This window comes from Pelobates fuscus, chromosome 12 (assembly GCF_036172605.1).
Source record: "Pelobates fuscus isolate aPelFus1 chromosome 12, aPelFus1.pri, whole genome shotgun sequence".
NCBI lineage: Eukaryota > Metazoa > Chordata > Amphibia > Anura > Pelobatidae > Pelobates > Pelobates fuscus.
Genome location: NC_086328.1, coordinates 88,258,616 through 88,277,218, shown reverse-complemented (window position 1 = coordinate 88,277,218; position 18,603 = coordinate 88,258,616). Strand labels below are relative to the sequence as shown.

The 18,603-nt window shown below is 44.1% G+C and overlaps 1 protein-coding gene across 1 annotated transcript in view; it reads right to left on the bottom strand.

The window, feature by feature from the left end:
• Positions 1 to 10,399: 10,399 nt before the first annotated feature.
• LOC134579547 (EH domain-containing protein 1) overlaps positions 10,400 to 18,603 on the bottom strand; it is a 43,796-nt gene continuing 35,592 nt past the window's right edge. Inside the window, exons 3-5 of the mRNA XM_063438876.1 lie at positions 14,298 to 14,710; positions 13,227 to 13,391; positions 10,400 to 12,124 (exon numbers count right to left, since the gene is read on the bottom strand). Of these exons, the coding sequence (XP_063294946.1) occupies positions 11,600 to 12,124; positions 13,227 to 13,391; positions 14,298 to 14,710 (1,103 nt within the window). The 3' untranslated portion in view covers positions 10,400 to 11,599. The remainder of the gene's footprint in view (positions 12,125 to 13,226; positions 13,392 to 14,297; positions 14,711 to 18,603) is intronic.

Below are 18,603 nucleotides of genomic sequence, written 5' to 3'. Positions count from 1 at the left end.
CATTTGCAGCCCTCTCATGTTCAACCAGCAATGTTTTACACATTTTGTTTCGCTGCCATTAGCTATTTGTTTGCAATTGCTAGTACATGATGTGGTCGATCATGTTTTGTTAATGTTGCCGCTGTGTTGTCATTACTTGTCGCATGTCTGCCTAATACCTAATAAAAACAGATTGACAAAAAAAATAAATGCATCTATTTATTAATTTTTTCTCCCCATGTCTCAATTTCTATTGGTTATATAGTTGACATAAGCATAGTATAACATAGTGCATCAGTATTCAAATATCAGCTACCACGTATTATCATCGCCAACAGATTCCGTAGCACTTTACAATATTACTTGTCAACATATTCTTCCTCTAGTGCTCTGTGAAACCCCAACATCAACTTATACATTTGTGTGAGTTTTTGTGGTCATTGATTGCATTGTTATCCCAATTTCTTAGTTCACATGTAAGTTATTAATTTATTTTTAAGGTTAGTCTTTCTTTTAAACATCACTGATCTAACTAAATACAGAATGCCAATCCTTTGATCTATGTCACGATCATAGGCATTATTGTTGAATAATAATTAGTGTGCTGCAGCTCTGGTTTGTATTTGCCAATTACACCTCTCTATATTTGCCAAGACAGATTTAGGAAGAGGCAATTCTGAATACATTTTGGGTGTAGTTCACAAACCAGCAGGTTTATTCACTAAACTTCAAATGAAAGCAAATTAAAATCCAAATGGCAACATTTAGGAAAATATTTGGAGAGATTAGTGGTAAACTGCCAGGAATTCCAAGTGGAAAAAAAGATAAAGCTGTACTTTATACTGATGCATTATAAAGGCAGTGCAATAAAAATACTGCAAAAAAAAAAAGTGTCCCTAAGTGGGTTTTCTATATCAAGCAGAGATTCACCAATCATGAAACTCTCATTCTAGTCAAACAGATGTTACACAGTATAACACTAACCTGCAGTTTCTGTCATTACACAGGATGCCGAAGGATCGTATTGAACGGTATTACACACTGATAGGAGCCATACAGTCTATTATCAGTTTATACACAACCTGGTCCTCTATTTAGTGAATTGGACTTTGTATTGTTATTGGCTGAGCCACATAGAACACATGTGCAGTCCACAGCCCAGCTTATTCCAGCATCAAGAGAGAGCCTTAACTAATGTGCGAGTGTGTAGTGTGCACATACTTCATGCACATTATGGATGAAATTAATATAAGGCAGCCTGGAATAAATTGTTCAAGGCTTCCAGTGGACTCTCTTATAACTGCAGCAATGTGTACAGTTTGCTGCCAACAAAGCTCACTCTCAGAAATGTGCTCTAAGCAAAGTAATTCACTACGATTCAGAGTTCACTGAATAATCTAGAGAGTTTCAAATTTATGGCCAAAGAGTCTGAAATAAAAAAAAAACATTCAAACCCTCAAATAATGCTTTTAGTTCAGCTATTTTGAACCAATATTTAATACTCTCCTTGCATTAACAATTCACACTTCAATGAACAACAAATTAGGATGCCAGTTATCGACAGTTGAATTCAGTCAATAACACACTTAATTTAGCAAACTCTAAAATTTAAAGACTTCCTCTTCCTCCAAATAGATTCAAGCGGGGTTCAGCTCTACTTTTTCTGAAATTTATAAAAGCCAACAAATGCTTAAAAAGATAAAATAAAATGTTCAAAAGTGTAGCAAGGTGGGGGTTAAAGTAACACTGAGCACCAGAAGAACTTCATCTAAACAAAGTTGTTACAGTACTCAGATGCCCGTGGGCACACTCTTACCTTAAGGGGTTAAACTCTTGAATCTCCATTTTTAGAGTGCTGCTAGGCAGGGGTGCCACTGACCGTGTTCAACTGATGCTCTGAGCCAATCAGTGGCTCCCCATTTATAAAACTGGCTTGAAAAAGGTCAAGTCAGTTTTCTGAATGGGGTGTCTATGGTTGGCTCAGAGCATTAGCTGGCCACTCTCAGCCAATCAGTGGCGCAACTGGCCAGTGGCACTCTGCGCTTCCTGAAACTGAGATTTCAGAAGCCAGATGGTACCTTGAGGGAAGTTGAGATAGGCGCTGGAGGCAACTTTGGAGTTCAACCGTTCAAGAACAGTTTATGCCCTGAAGGCAAGAATGGGCCGTGGCACCATAACTAATTTAGATGGAGCTGTTATGGTGCCTAAACTGAACCTTTACAGGGACACTACAGTTTAATGTAGTGGTTCTGGTGTGGTGCATTGACACTGTCCTTGCAGTCTGCACATTGCAAACACTGCCCTTTTCTTATATATATACTACGCTTCCTCAGTCAGCTACTAAAGACCCTTCTCATTGCGGTCCTGCAATTTTTAAGCTGGTGAAATCTCCACATAGGCATGCATTGCGTAAATGCGGATTAGCGCAGAACAGTGATTGCCATGCATGAGCAATCACACCTCAGTACTTCCCCATGGAGTAGCATTGGATTGGCTTAAATAATTGTCACTGATGACGTCAGCTAGGGGAGAGCGTTGGCTGCAGGGAGACTGGCACTGTGAGAGAAGAGATGTAAGTAAATTACCAGATTTTACTAATTTCATGACGTAAAGTCATGATTTTATAAAGGACACGGAGGCGAGTATTATGCTTCTCTTTTTTTCCTCAGCAGCAAAAGGAGAGAGGTATTGTAAATATTCAAACAAAATTTAAATAACAGTTTACCCTAAAGGGTTAACCCTATACAGTCTATTAACCAATGAGAGTGTTCCTAGCATAATAGAGTCCCATGTGACCTTAAGCCACTCCTCTTTCTTTTGATGTTGTCGATGAACACTTCCTCAAACAGAAAACGACGTAACCAAAGATGTGCCAAACCGAGATTCCCAGGGTAATTCAGGCAACGGAGCTCCGAATATAACTGGCAACCTTCTGATTGAAAAACTTCCATAAGCAGACATGGACCAGGACGGCAACCCAATTAGGAAGCTGTAAGACAAGAAAAGGAATGGTAAAATCCGGACTTAGATATTGTTTTCATCTCACATAACGACCTTTGCTACCAGAAACTCCTCTGTCAGTTCATCACTAGTTATCAGGTGAAAACCAAATCACATTCTTACGCATTTCGTACCCATTATATGATAGATTATGCACAGGGAGGGCCTCACTTACCTGGATTGGGCGGGATAATACTCGCCGCCGTGTCCTTTATAAAATCATGACTTTACGTCATGAAATTAGTAAAATCTGGTAATGTTATTAAAGAACACGGAGGCTCCTATTATGCTAGTTCAAAGCTGTGTGATCACTGAAGAGGAAAAATGAGAAATCGGTTTGAAATAAAATTCTCGAAATGTAGATTCGTTGGACCAATCAGCTGCACGGAGGAGGTCTTCTAGTCTACAACCGATAGAAAAAGCCTTTGATGCCATAGCACCCCCCACTGAGTGCGCTCCGTACGTGGAGGTATCAATGCCAGACGACTCCATGATCCATTTAACCCAGCGAGCTATGGTAACTGTAGAAACTGGCTGGTAAGGTTGGCGGAGAGCCAGAAACAGATCTGGATTCCGGGAATCACGGTCCTTACTTCATATTCCTTGAGGCAGAGCACTGGACACAGATTGATGTTATGTGGAAAAGCTGGGTAGAATACTGATGCAATGGATGTCTTTGTCCGTCTCGATATATCGAAGGAGACGCCTTCTGGTGTAAAGGAGCGTTCCGTGAGATCCAATGCTCTGACATCCGAGACACGTTTACATGAGACTAGACATAACAGTGTCACCAATTTAGTTGTGAGTTGCTTGATCGAAAGATCCTCATTTTTTGGCCAATTTTCAAAAAGTCGAAGCACTAGGCCAACATCCCACAAGGTTGCATACTTAGGTCGTGGTGGACGTGCAAACTTGATGCCACGTAGGAGTCGACATACCACTGGGTGTTTTCCTGGCTGGAGTCTACTCCAGCCTTGATGGCCCGCCGAAATAGCTGATCTATACAGGTTGATTGTACGATATGCCAGGCCATGGTCAAAAAGTGAAGTAAGGAAAGTTAGAACCTGACACACACTTACAGATGCGGGATCCATGTGTTGTTCCATGCACCAACTATTCCATGCTTTCCAGGCATGTAGGTATGACCTCGTTCCTGGGGCCCAAGCCCCTGCCAGGAGTTCCAGAGTTGCTTGTGGAACATTTGGGATGTAGCAGGGTCCCCTGAGAGGAGCCATGCTAAGAGCTTGAGATGTCCCTGACGTAGAAGGGGGTATAAGTTCCCGTCGGAATCCAGTACGAGCTCGGGTGTCACCGGCAGTAATCTCGGGAGGTCTATGGACATTTCAATGAGTGTAGGGAACCAGGGCTGAGACTTCCAAAACGGGGCTATGAGGATCAAGGATGTTCGGTGACGTCTGAGATGCAGTAGAGTGCGTGCAATGAGGGAGAAAGGAGGAAAAGCGTAATGGCGGGTATTCGGCCACGGTTGGAGGAAAGCATCCGTCGCTAGAGCTTCCGGATCTGGTCACCAGCTGAAAAACTTTGGCAACTGTGTGTTCAAGCGTGATGCGAACAGATCGATGTCCAAGGGGCCCCAGAGTGATTGTAAATGGCTGAAGACGACAGGATTCAGTCGCCGGCATCTTGTAGGTGTCTGGAATTCCAATCCGCCACAATGTTGGACATCCCCGGAATGTACTCTGCTTGTACCGAGATGTTGCGGTCCAGACAGAATTGCCAGAACTCTTTCGCTAGGTCCGCTAGTATTGTTGACTTCGTGCCCCCGAGGTGGTTGATCTAGCGGACCGCTGACATGTTGTCCATGCGTAACAGAATGGAGCAATTGGTCGATATACTTAAAAGACTCCCTAGGGCAAATGATCCGGCTAGCAGTTCGAGACAGTTGATGTTTAGTCCCTGTTCCTCTAAGGACCACTTTCCTCCGGTGGAGGTAGCTCCGCAGTCCGCACCCCAGCAGAGCATACTTGCATCGGATTCTACTATGATGTCTGGGGTGGTGCCGAAGATCGCTCGGCCGTTCCACGCTTCCATGTGTTGAAGCCACCACTTGAGTTCCTCTTTGGCGCTGCAGTCGAGAGGAACAGAGTCTGAGTATGAGTGCCCCAAGCGAAGGTACTTGGCTTTCAGTCGTTGGAGTGCTCTGTAATGCAGAGGGCCGGGGAATATGGCCTGGATTGATGCTGAAAGGAGGCAGACAATCCTGGCCAGCTGTCTCAAGGTAAGAACAGGACGTGCTAAGGTCCGCCTGATTTCCTTTTTGATAGATTTGACTTTGGCTGTTGGGAGTAGGAGTGCTCCGTTCACAGCATCTATGGTGAATCCCAGGAATTCTATGGATTGAGAGGGTTTGGTGACCAACTTCTCCCAGTTGATTAGAAAACCCAGGTTTTCTAGTAGAGTCCTTGTCCAGGAAAAATGTTCGTGGAGTATATGAGGGTTCTGTGCCATTATGAGGATATCGTCCAAGTATATTATGAGTCGAACTCCCCTGCTGCGTAAGAGGGCGACTACTGGTTTCAGGAGCTTTCTGAAGCACCATGGTGCCGATGATAGGCCGAATGGTAGGCATTTGAAGCGCCATAAGGTCCCTTTCCATTGGAACTGAAGGAAATTTTGGCATTCGTCGGCCATCGGGACCGTGAGGTACGGGTCCTTCAAGTCGAGTTTGACCATCCAGCCCCCATAAGTAATAGGTCTCTGAGAGAGTGTATCCCTTCCATCTTGAAGTGATGGTATGTGACAAACATATTTAGGGGTCGTAGGTTGATGACTGGGCGGGTGCCGCCGCCTTTCTTGGGGACTAGGAAGAGGTTGCTTAAGAAACCTGGTGTTAGAGGGTGAACTTCTGAAATTGCACCCTTGGAGACTAGGGCCTGGAGAAATCTGGTCCTGGTCGTGGTGGGGAAAAACATGCGGTTGGGGGGCTGCATTTGAACCGGGTATTGTACAAAATCTATCGAGTAACCTTGAACCGTGTGAAGGACCCATGCATCCGCAGTGAGCCTGCGCCATGCGTTGATAAAGTGACACAGTCTGCCCCCCCACCATAGTCAATGAGGCCAAATGCCGAGGCATTTGACTTACCATAAGGTCGTCGGCCATAGGAAGAACCTCTGGGTCCTCGAGACTGCCATGGTCTGCCCCGAACTGGGAAGAACAGTGTGGTAGTTCTGATCTCAGGCGGTGTAATCCTGGACTGTGCGGGGCCTCGATAGCCCCGGTATGAACCCTGGGGTGATCGGCCGGGCAGAAGGCCCTGATATCAGCCGGCCCCGCCAAAAACTCTCTGGTGGAACACTCGTTTCATATTGGCTTAAACTTTATCAAGTGCCGTAAAGGTGCCTACATAAGTGCCCAACTCCTTGACAAAACTATCACCAAATAGGAGGGCTTTTGCCTGGGGTCCAGGCTCTGAAATAGCTAGGTTCACTAGCTTGGGTTCTATTTTTATCAGAATTGCCTTGCGCCTTTCAGTGGCTACTGCCGTATTGGCGTTGCCCAGTAGGCATACGGCTGGCTGTATCCACCCCCTGAGGGCTTCCAGATCCAAAGGTGTATCACCTGTCAGTGCCAGTTCGACCATGTCAAACATTTTTGCAATTGGTCCCAGCACATCCAGGACCTTATCCTGGCAATTCTGCCAGGCAAAGTCCAGGCCTTTTTTGGCTTTCCAACCAGATTTCCCCAAAAATTGGGCAATCTTTGGGTCCACGTCCGGGGTGGCGCATGCCATATCGGGGATAGTGGGCCGTGGGCATTCTGCCCGGAGTTTGCTACGTGTCACCTTGTCCAGTGGTTTCCTGATACGAGCAGCGATGTATTTCGCTACGTGCTCCAGTGGGTACCACTCCGAGGATCTCGGGTGTTGTAAGGTGTCGGGGTCAAAAAGTAGTTCGCCCTGCGGGTCAACCAGGGCGGACTCATTCCTCATCTTTGGGGTCTGTTCCCATACCAGTTAAGGAACTGTGTTCCGGAAGATAAGTGCTGGGATCATCTGAGTCCTCCTCATCGGACTCGCTCTGTACCTCCTCTTGCTCCGACTCAGATTCGGAGGATTCAATGAGGGCTCTCGCCTTTTCCAGTTCCTCACCGATTTTGCCCGGTGGGGGGCTCTTAGTTGGGGCGCAACCACATGTTCTTTGACAGGACGTACCCTGTCCGTCTGTAATGTTTTGGAGGTATTGTCGTCCAAGTGTCAGGACTTTTTTGCGGCTTTACGCCCACTAGGGGCCACCGGTTTATTCTCAGGGGGGTTATTAGTGGTAGTAGGTGGCAGCTGAGTGGATTTCAGCGCCATGGAAATGGAGTGCGAGATGTTGTCTGACATGGCCCCCATAGCGTTAAAGATGGCCTGTGTCACGGACTTTGTCATAGCAACGTCCAGGAGAGAGTGTAACTCCTCAGAGTCCATTTGCTCCTGTGACATTGCAATGGCTGCCGGAGTTTTGGACTGGGTAAGGGGGTCAGGGGTTATGGTAGCATTGGTGACAGAGCCAGCAATCTCAGACATTTTATTTGATTGCATGGTCAGAACTATGCTAAATGACAGGCAGAAAATAACAGCTTAAATAGGGCACTATGTGTTGTAGAAGGGAGTAAAACAGTATATTAGTTGTTTAAACAAGCCAAGCAACAGCTAAACAGGCTCCTGTGTAAACTTAATAAGCACAAAAAGATTAATAGAGCAAGCTCACCGAGTGTTCCCTCAGGAATAAGGTCCTGGGGAGCACCGGTGACTTGCCCAGCAACACTAGTTAACTCCCACCCCCTCAGGCGAGCGTTATTGGTCGCGCTAGTAAAAGCGCGGCAAACTCGCCAACTGCAAGATGGCCGCCGCGATGCGCACTCGCCGTGTGCGCATGTGCGATCAGCACTAGCCACGGCTGGCGCTGTGACCCGCCGGGAGGAAAGGTACCCGGTGTGTGAGGGGAGCCTCAGGTAAGAGGCAGTAACACCGCAATGAAAAAGAGAACGGTCGGAAAATAAACAAACACAAATTAAAGAAACAGTAAGTCAATACAGTTAGATATAGTTATCAATGTACCAAAAGTGTAAACAGAGGGTAATTAGCCCAAACAGTGCAAATTACCCATACAATATTTTCAATAATGACAGGAGAAACACAAAATTTACTTAGCTGAGGAGGCAGCAGCAAAAGAAAGAGGAGTGGCTTAAGGTCACATGGGACTCTATTATGCTAGGAACACTCTCATTGGTTAATAGACTGTATAGGGTTAACCCTTTAGGGTAAACTGTTATTTAAATTTTGTTTGAATATTACAATACCTCCCTCCTTTTGCTGCTGAGGAATAAAGAAAGAGAATAAGCATAATAGGAGCCTCAGTGTCCTTTAATAAAATCTTCATTATCAATATTTTTCAGGGTACTCAATCTAAAAAGGCAGGGAAACCCTAACATTAGAAATACATGCCTGTATTTCTGTTAGGATGGTCATTTAATAACAGACAAAACTGCCATCTTCTACTCTCCTATCCCAGGGCAGTGGAATAGAAATTTAAAAGCAATTAATTTGGGGGTCCATAAGGACCCCCTTTGCCAAGATAGGGATTTGCACAATGGTCTTACACACTTCCTCACAAACGCACATTATCTTATGGGTTATAATATAGACCAAGGCATCGCCTATTAATATAGGCTCCCAGTAATTACATGCTGGCTGATACCCAGTCCTGTGGCATTAATAAAGATCCTGCTCGTAACAAGTTACCATGCTGGGAAATGCCCAGTTTCTATTCATGAATGCATCAGTGACAGATTGCATCATTGACCAACCTCTCATGTCCCTGCAAATTGATGTGAAAAAAATCCCTCCCCACCTTGTGTTTCACTCCATCCCTTTTGTGTCTTTCCAGTCACTCTCACTAAGGCATGGAGTCTGGACTTTGTTTAGCAACTTTTGAAGACAAGGTTTGGGTGTATTTTTTTGTTTTGTTTTTTTGTAACCTGCATTAAGTCTTTGTTTTTTCCTATAAGCATATTATCTTCATAGCCAGAGCTGTGATGCTGATGTAAAGGAGAAATGGCTACACACACCCCATGTATTTTTTAGCATTTTAGCAGCGCTCACCGCCTGCTGTCACCTTGGCAACTAACCATCCCTTCTTCATAGACTTGCCCCTGCAGTCTGCACACTGCCCAATGTGTGCGGAACGCCTGCCGAACGAGTGACAATGCCTCTTTGTGAGATTTTTTTTTTTAAAGAAAAAAAAAAAGAGATCGTGGAGATCGTTGTGTTCTGCCCTCCCCCCAATATAGTCACCCCTGTCCTCTTAGGCTATTTTCTATTTTTGGAGAGCGGTACCTGAGAGCAACATAGTTTGGCAGGCAGTGATTGGTGAAGAGTGGCTTCTAAATGGCTATCCCGCCTGGCAGTGTTATTGTTAAACCATTATTCCTTGATTGTGGACAATTTTTTTATAAAAAAAACAAAAACAAGAAACTACCTTTCGATTGTCTGTGTAAATGTCAAATCAGTATGCATGTATGTTAGTGAGCATGTGTGTCAAACCAGTGAGTGTCAAGTCTTTAATTTCACACAATGTATCACAAGGAGCACCAGTTTGTTCACTTTATTTTGGTATTCTTAACCAAAGCCTTTTAATCAAGTATGAGTGAGTATTTTAACAAAAAAATAAAATAACAAATAGTTATAATTTGGCTTTGATTTTTCCATAACTCCTTCATGACCGAACGGTTTTATAAATTCCATGCATTTGTGATTGAGTTTTTCGGTCTTACACTGTAACACTTGATCTATAAGTACATGTATACATATCTTTTTTAAAAGGACAGATAGTGTTAAAAATAAAATAAAATAAATAACCCTATTGCCATGTGCAGCACAATTTTTTTGTTTATAACAAAATTCTACCCCCCCACTCCACCATCTTCATTAAAAATCATATGGAAGTGTGGTATAGTGGTTGTGATTTCCACCAAGAGTGGAAGATCCATATTGCTTCCATTCACTCAGTATATTTGTTTTTCCATCTCATAATTCAGTAATGCTGGGCTGGGCATATTGCTATGACAAAAACAGATGCGCTGAAGAAGCCTACGTGTTTTGTTTCCAGTACACTACTGCTACAGGATTGCAGTAAAATAATATTCAAATATTACCTATTGATTAAGAGGTCTAGATATGTAAAAATGGAAAGAAAAACTTATATATATATATTTTTTAAGGTTTCTACTTTACTCCAGAGCTCTGGTATGCACTGTAGAGCTGAAATCTATTCATCCACAACTCAAGAATCAGTACATGTTACTGAAAGTCTTGCTTCCAAAATAAAGCTAAGATCTATTTAATAATAAAAAAAAAATTATATATATATATATATATATATATATATATATATATATATATATATATATATAAATAATGATTGAAAACACTTCTAGTTTCAGGAAGTAAAGGAATTTCATATAAGAATACCAAGGGGCAACGAGGCACATAGCATGTGTAGAACCATTATTGCTAACTTTTACAGAGCCAATAATGTCAATAAGCCCCTTGTATACAACTGGCAAATGCACAAAAAAACCATAACCCCATCTAACACCCGGAGGGTTAGACCAACAACTTGCTTGAATATTGAGAAATGGCCGTCTGTTGACAAACACTGATCCAAGCACACAACCAAAGCAGGAGATCCAACGTTACGAATAAAGAGTTTATAAAAGCTTTAAAAACTCAAATGTCTTATTAACGGCTGGAGTGCATTAAATTACATATCAACAGAGTAGTGATGAAAATTCGAATCACATGTGTAGGGATAGGCACAGTCTGGTGCAAATACTTTTTAACATACACCTTGAAAATACTGTTAATGTGTAATAATAATAATTTCTTCCACTTATGCAAAGAAAAGGGTATGTAAGGCAAACTGCAGATATTGTTCAAAATGTATTGGCTCCAAGCAAAGGAGGCACCTCGCCTCCCCCCAATTAAAATACACGCTACAAAATAAACCCAGAACAAAGCCATATGCTGCTCCTATGTGATCTTTAAAACATTGAAAGACTCTAAGCATTCCTAATACTGAAAAATGGGGCAAATCATTACAGATGGCTGTAAATGCTATAAAATCATTAAGCACAGAGCTCTTAAAGAATCACTTGACATGTTGCTGGTATAATACGTGTACATTAGCAGGTACACTTGCTGGAAAAAAAAAGTAAAATGGAGGAATGGGAACAGATTAAGCAAGTTAAGACTGACTAATTAACAAACAGGGTAACCATTCAGCAGAAGAGAAGTTACAACTGGGCCTCCACAGAGCACACAATGAAAGTATTAAGATGTGATGGTTATTATGAATATTCTGCTCCCCACCCCAGTTTAAAGAAAGTGTGCATCAAAGACCCTCCCCAAATCATGTCATTCTGAACTAAAAAAAATGTTGTTTCATACATTTTAAACAGTCCTGCTTTTTATTTAAAGCTGTGTTATAGGAATATAGCTATACATGTTTTTTTCTCACTTTTTCTTATGTCTGAGTTTTTTTCATGGCAAATGTTTGTTTCAACCAAGAAAAGCAAAGTGGAAGACTGCGGAAGAAAAATAGATCATGCCACTTTACTCATTCCTTCTTTTTGATGGAGGTATAAGATGAGATGGGAGGTCTGTTGGGAGCTCATGACCTTCTAATTTTACTCTTATTAGATGATTTGCCAGTGCAAACTCTTCATCGTCAAGCAGCCCATCATGGTCAACATCTGCCAGTTTCCAGATCTTCCCCAGCACCGTGTTGGGAAGTTTAGATTTCACCATCTCTTTCTTGGCGCTGGCACCTGTGATCTTGCCATTAACTGGTGACAATGTATAAAATATTTCATCATATGTTGGCTTGTCCTTTGCCACCACCCATTCAATGTCATCAATGCCCTCTCCAGCTCCTTCACCATAGCCGTGACCAAAGGGCCCATTCTTAGTACCCTCAAATGCACCTCCTTTGACATCTTGGTGGGTCATCTGAGACTCTTCTTGCCGCACCAAAACCATCAGTCGAGCAATGTCATTTGCTAACATGTCATCTATTGTGTCCAGAAGTTTTGGCTTTAGGCTCTGGAACTTGGAAAAGTCCTGAGTCATCAGTATCTCCTACAAATAAGAGACATAATAATAAATTTAATGTGTATTAAAACTGTATAATCAATTTTAAAATATATAAAAAGTAACATGCTTAACTATTTTGTATCGTCCTAATACTAAAACACCCAAATTGGCAAAAACAAGGGGGTGAAATTTACTTTTTTAGCATATGAATAAAGACATGCTGAATAACCCACCCCCACTGGTTGTACTAAAACACAAAAAAAACTATTATATATATTTTTTTATAAGTTTCCCCTTTCTTAATTCTTTATTTAGCAACAATAGAAAGAAACCAAGGTTAAGAGGGTAGTGAGAAAATCCAGTCATTTTAGATATTAAATAGGTTGAAACAGATGTAGAGGTTTACTGCCAATTTAACCAATTATGTCTTGTATTGGGGGAATAGCATTTTTCAGCTATCCTGTGACTAAGACCAGATGTGCTGCTAAAGTGATTTTACTGAGATTTTTTATAATTTATGTGAATGGCTAGATAGCTAAAAGTATTTTAGCAGTTCCTAGAACTGCAAGATCAAACATAGTAAAAACCCCACTGGTTTATGCAAATTCACAATTTACTGTTGTGCATCACCTACATAGTAGGACACTAGAACACGTCTGCTTGAGCAAAACAATCCCTAGAACTTATGTTTCTAAAATCATCAAAATATAAAATCCCTAGAAATTATGTTTCTAAAATCTGCAAAAAAGTGCAGACAGGCGTCATGTTTCAGACTTCAGTGTACATTTATGTCAGCACCCTTAACGATGGAGCACAGTTTTAAAAAATATGGCATTGAGTTGTGATTCAAAAGGTTCCACAACTAGAAACCATGTACATGTACACAAACACACACAAATAGTGCATTATAAAATCTTTAAGGTTCTTCACCGCACCAATTTTTTTTTTAAACAAATTCACTTTTGGGTGAAGGAAAAATCCTCCAAAAACATAAAAAAACAACAACCATTTGATCTATTACATTAACTAGGAGGGAATATCTTGTAGATATAACTGTAGATGGCAGTAGTCACTGCCATACTGGCTAGAAGTGGATAATAGCATATAATGTGTTTTAATAGCAGAACTTTACAGTAGTGTTGCATACCTGCATTTTCTTGATGCTGGGGAAGTCTCCAGGGGAGATTTGATGCTCTTTCTCAACCTTCAGGTAGATTTCTCCCAGATTGTTAATTAGTTCTTTCTTCTTGTTATCCTTTCCAAATACATTTGGCATTTCTTTTTTTAAAGCACTTATGATATAGGCATGGACCTTAAAGGGTGACAATTGATATAGAAGTGTGAAAATTTGGCATGTTGGCCTATGACAAGAGAACATTAAAGACCACTTCACAGACAAAATTATGAAGAAAATAAAAATCACTGTTTAGAACATATACCCTCGATGAATACATACATGCATTTTTCATGGGGTATATCTTAAAATACCTTGCAACTGCTGCAGTTCTTACAAAAATCAAGCTAAAGTGCTTTATGGGTGTCATTATATTTGCATTATATATTTGTTATTTTATTAAAATGAAAGTGCATACTTACATCACTTGCAATAATTAAAAATCCACCAGTACATATGTGAAAATAGTTTTTACTGCCAAGTGTAATCTTAAGGAGAAGTAGGCATATGGGAGATGTAGAGAGATATATTTCTCGGCATACCATAGCTATCTGACTCTCTAGCATCAGGCTATTTTTTTTCTTTTTTTGTAGATTGTTATCTTTGGAAACCTTATGCAATCGGCAGAGTTTGGAAAGGTTCCGTTTCAGTGGCCAAGATAATGTATCCACAATCTATAAGTCAAAAGCATTTCACAGATGGGCAAACTACAGATAGCATGGACAGAAGAGAACAAAAACTGAGGCACCCAGATAATGAGACCTTTTACCAGCGTTATGGCTTCCTTGGTGCTGCTCAACTCTGAGATGAAGTAGTCTGGGTGACTAGACTGTCCCTTTAAATGAACACATGGAATGGAGGCTAAGGAGAGTCGTCTTTTGTCTGTTTTCCATGCAAAACAAAGTCCACTAAATGAACACTAACTGTTAAGAGGGAATGGGTTTTGGTAGTGCAAGTACATCTGATGATGTGAATTATGATGTTTATAAATTATATGCAACAGAATTCTATATAATAGAAAATAAATATATGAAGTAATTTTACCTTGGCTAATCTAGCTCTCTTTATGAGGTCATTCAGCTTGCGTACAGCAGCATTTCTGGGTAGTGACTGGATATCCTTGAATAGGTCCTGCTCCTCTGCTTCAAACAGTTTGCGATTGTCAGGGATAAGCAGAGGGTGTGACCAAAATGAACCAATGTATACCCGAACCACTTCAGGTGTGTTAATAATCTTGCCAAGAGACCACATAAGGGCCCCATACACCCTCATTAGTTGCTGGGTCTCAATCTGGTCTGCTTTGTTGAGTACCACACGAATTTTGTCTTCATGATTCTTCAGTGCTTTGATGACATCGGAAAATTCATCAGAAATGTCCAACTTGTGTGCATCAAAGAGTAGAATAATACGATCTACCCGCTCAGCAAACCACTCCAGAACTGCTGCAAAGTCATAACCTGAAAAACAACAATATGGTTATGTGGAGACTATTTTATAATCTTTAGACCTGCCACTAACGATGCCATTCAATTGCTTTAACATGTTTAGCTCTTCCTAGTTCCGGAGGTAACATTTGATGCACAAAACTGTATGCTAGCAATCTAATGTTGGTTGCTACGAAGCAGAGAGTATATTCTAATATATGGTTGCTGCAACAAAATAATTTGATTGGCACAGCATTGTAGCCATTATTGTCCAACACATTTTATATTACATATATAGAAAACCTTGCAGACCACAAAGACCTTTAACCCCTTAAGGACCAAACTTCTGGAATAAAAGGGAATCATGACGTGTCACACACGTCATGTGTCCTTAAGGGGTTAACTAAACGTCGGCACTATTGTCGACTTAAAGGGACACTATAGTCACCTGAACAACTTCAGCTTAATGAGGTTGTTTAGGTGAGTGCTACAGCTACCCGGAGCCTTTTTCTTGTAAGCACTGTATTTTCTGAGAAAATGCAGTGTTTACATTGGAAGCTTGGAACACCTCTTGTTGCAGTCAATCAGACGGCCACCAGAGGGACTTCCGAGTTCAGAGGCCCTAAAAAGGCCTCTCGTCCGATGCATTCTGGGTGAATGCATCAGACGGGCTATCAGCACACAAAGCACTGTGAACGCGCTTTGTGTGCTGACAGCCTGTCAGCACTGCTGTGGGCGTGGCTTCAGCTGACAGCTGAAGCCCGAACCCACAGGGATGCTGTCTGGCCACAATAGTGGTTGAAGGGGGGGGGGGGGGGGGGACGGACCTACTCTCCTCCCCCCCCCCCCCGGCCCCCACCCCTGAGCGGTGAGTGGGGGCCCTAAAAATAAGGGTGGCACATACTGCCCCCCCGGCCCCCACCCCTGTGCGGCCGGTGGGGGCACTAAAATTATCAATAAGGGGGGACCTATTGTCCCCCCCCCGGCCCCCACCCCTGTGCGGTGGGTGGGGGCCTTAAAATAAAAAATAAGGGGGGGACATACTGCCCCCCCCCCGGCCCCCACCCCTGTGCGGCGGGTGGGGGCCCTAAAATTCACAATAAGGGGGGGACCTACTGTCCCCCCCCGGCCCCCACCCCTGTGCGGCGGGTGGGGGCCCTAAAATTCACAATAAGGGGGGGGACCTACTGCCCCCCCCCCGGCCCCCACCCCTGAGCGGTGGGTGGGGGCCCTAAAATTCACAATAGGGGGGGACCTACTGTCCCCCCCCGGCCCCCACCCCTGTGCGGCGGGTGGGGGCCCTAAAATTCACAATAAGGGGGGGACCTACTGTCCCCCCCCGGCCCCCACCCCTGTGCGGCGGGTGGGGGCCCTAAAATTCACAATAAGGGGGGGGACCTACTGCCCCCCCCCCCGGCCCCCACCCCTGAGCGGTGGGTGGGGGCCCTAAAATTCACAATAGGGGGGGGACCTACTGTCCCCCCCCGGCCCCCACCCCTGTGCGGCGGGTGGGGGCCCTAAATACAAAGGGGGTGGGGACCCTAGTTAACCCCCCCCCCCCCCCCCCACAAAAAAAAAAAACTTATCTCCCTACCTACCCCCCTCACCCTAAAAATAATGAGGGGGGACCATTAACTAAAAACCTGTAAAAAAATGAGATAAAATCAACTTACCATTTGATGTTTTCTTTCTTCTAAAATCTTCTTTCTTCAGCCCCAAAAAAGGCCAAATAAAAATCCATAATAACCGACGCAATAAAAAAAAAAAAAAAAAAACCCGAGCGCAAAAAAAATAATCCATCTTCACCCATGGAGGGCTCCGCGCAGACTGAGCTCCGCAGGGCGGGGGAAGGCTTATAAAGCCTTGCCCCGCCCTGCAATTAGGCTAAGAACACTCTGATTGGTGGGTTTAAGCCAATCAGAGTGCTCTTTGTCATTTTACAAGCGTGGGAAAGTTCTTTGGAATTTTCCCACGCTTTTAAAATGACACAGAGCAATGTGATTGGATGGCTTGAAATCCATCCAATCACAGTGCTCTTTGTCATTTTACAAGCGTGGGAAAGTTCTTTGGAATTTTCCCACGCTTGTAAAATGACACAGAGCACTGTGATTGGATGGATTTCAAGCCATCCAATCACATTGCTCTGTGTCATTTTACAAGCGTGGGAAAATTCCAAAGAACTTTCCCACGCTTGTAAAATGACACAGAGCACTGTGATTGGATGGCTTGAAATCCATCCAATCACAGTGCTCTGTGTCATTTTACAAGCGTGGGAAAATTCCAAAGAACTTTCCCACGCTTGTAAAATGACAAAGAGCACTCTGATTGGCTTAAACCCACCAATCAGAGTGTTCTTAGCATAATTGCAGGGCGGGGCAAGGCTTTATAAGCCTTCCCCCGCCCTGCGGAGCTCAGTCTGCGCGGAGCCCTCCATGGGTGAAGATGGATTATTTTTTTTTGCGCTCGGGTTTTTTTTTTTTTTTTTTTAATTGCGTCGGTTATTATGGATTTTTATTTGGCCTTTTTTGGGGCTGAAGAAAGAAGATTTTAGAAGAAAGAAAACATCGAATGGTAAGTTGATTTTATCTCATTTTTTTACAGGTTTTTAGTTAATGGTCCCCCCTCATTATTTTTAGGGTGAGGGGGGTAGGTAGGGAGATATTTTTTTTGGGGGGGGGGAGGGTTAACTAGGGTCCCCCCCCCTTTGTATTTAGGGCCCCCACCCACCGCTCAGGGGTGGGGGCCGGGGGGGGACAATAGGTCCCCCCCCCTTATTGATAATTTTAGGGCCCCCACCCGCCGCTCAGGGGTGGGGGCCGGGGGGGGACAGTAGGTCCCCCCCCTTATTGATCATTTTAGGGCCCCCACCCGCCGCTCAGGGGTGGGGGCCGGGGGGGGGGACAGTAGGTCCCCCCCCTATTGATCATTTTAGGGCCCCCACCCGCCGCTCAGGGGTGGGGGCCGGGGGGGGGGACAGTAGGTCCCCCCCCTTATTGATCATTTTAGGGCCCCCACCCGCCGCACAGGGGTGGGGGCCGGGGGGGGACAGTAGGTCCCCCCCCCTTACTGATCATTTTAGGGCCCCCACCCGCCGCTCAGGGGTGGGGGCCGGGGGGGGGGCAGTAGGTCCCCCCCCTTATTGATAATTGTAGGGCCCCCACCCGCCGCTCAGGGGTGGGGGCCGGGGGGGGGACAGTAGGTCCCCCCCCTCATTGATAATTTTAGGGCCCCCACCCGCCGCACAGGGGTGGGGGCCGGGGGGGGGACAGTAGGTCCCCCCCCTCATTGATAATTTTAGGGCCCCCACCCGCCGCACAGGGGTGGGGGCCGGGGGGGGACAGTAGGTCCCCCCCTCATTGATAATTTTAGGGCCCCCACCCGCCGCACAGGGGTGGGGGCCGGGGGGGGGACAGTAGGTCCCCCCCCATTTATAATTTTAGGGCCCCCACCCGCCGCACAGGGCGGGTGGGGGCCCTAAATTATTATTGATAATTTTAGAAAGCGAGCTGAGCTGTCAGTCAGACAGCTCAGCTCGCGAACGCGCATTCCGCGCACATGCGCGGTAAAGCGCTCAGGTTCTTCATAGGGCGGCATTCAATGCCGCTCTATGAAGAACGCGATTGGTCCAGCGCGAAGCCGTCCCATTGGGCCCCGCGATTTCGTCATTTTGACGAAAAAGGGGGCGCGGCCTAGCGGGGAGCTCGGCGCTGGAACGGAGGTAAGTTTTTAATATAAAAACACCGATTTTTTTTTTTTTAATGAATGAAAGTTCATATAAAAGCAAGAAGGAAGGCTGGGGGACCTGTCTTTCTTGCTTTTATATGGTGACTATAGAGTCCCTTTAATAGCCTTCTTTGAAAGCTTTTAGTATGACTCTCCACTATAATAGTGTACATTATACTGTGTTTTTTTTTTTTTATAACCAT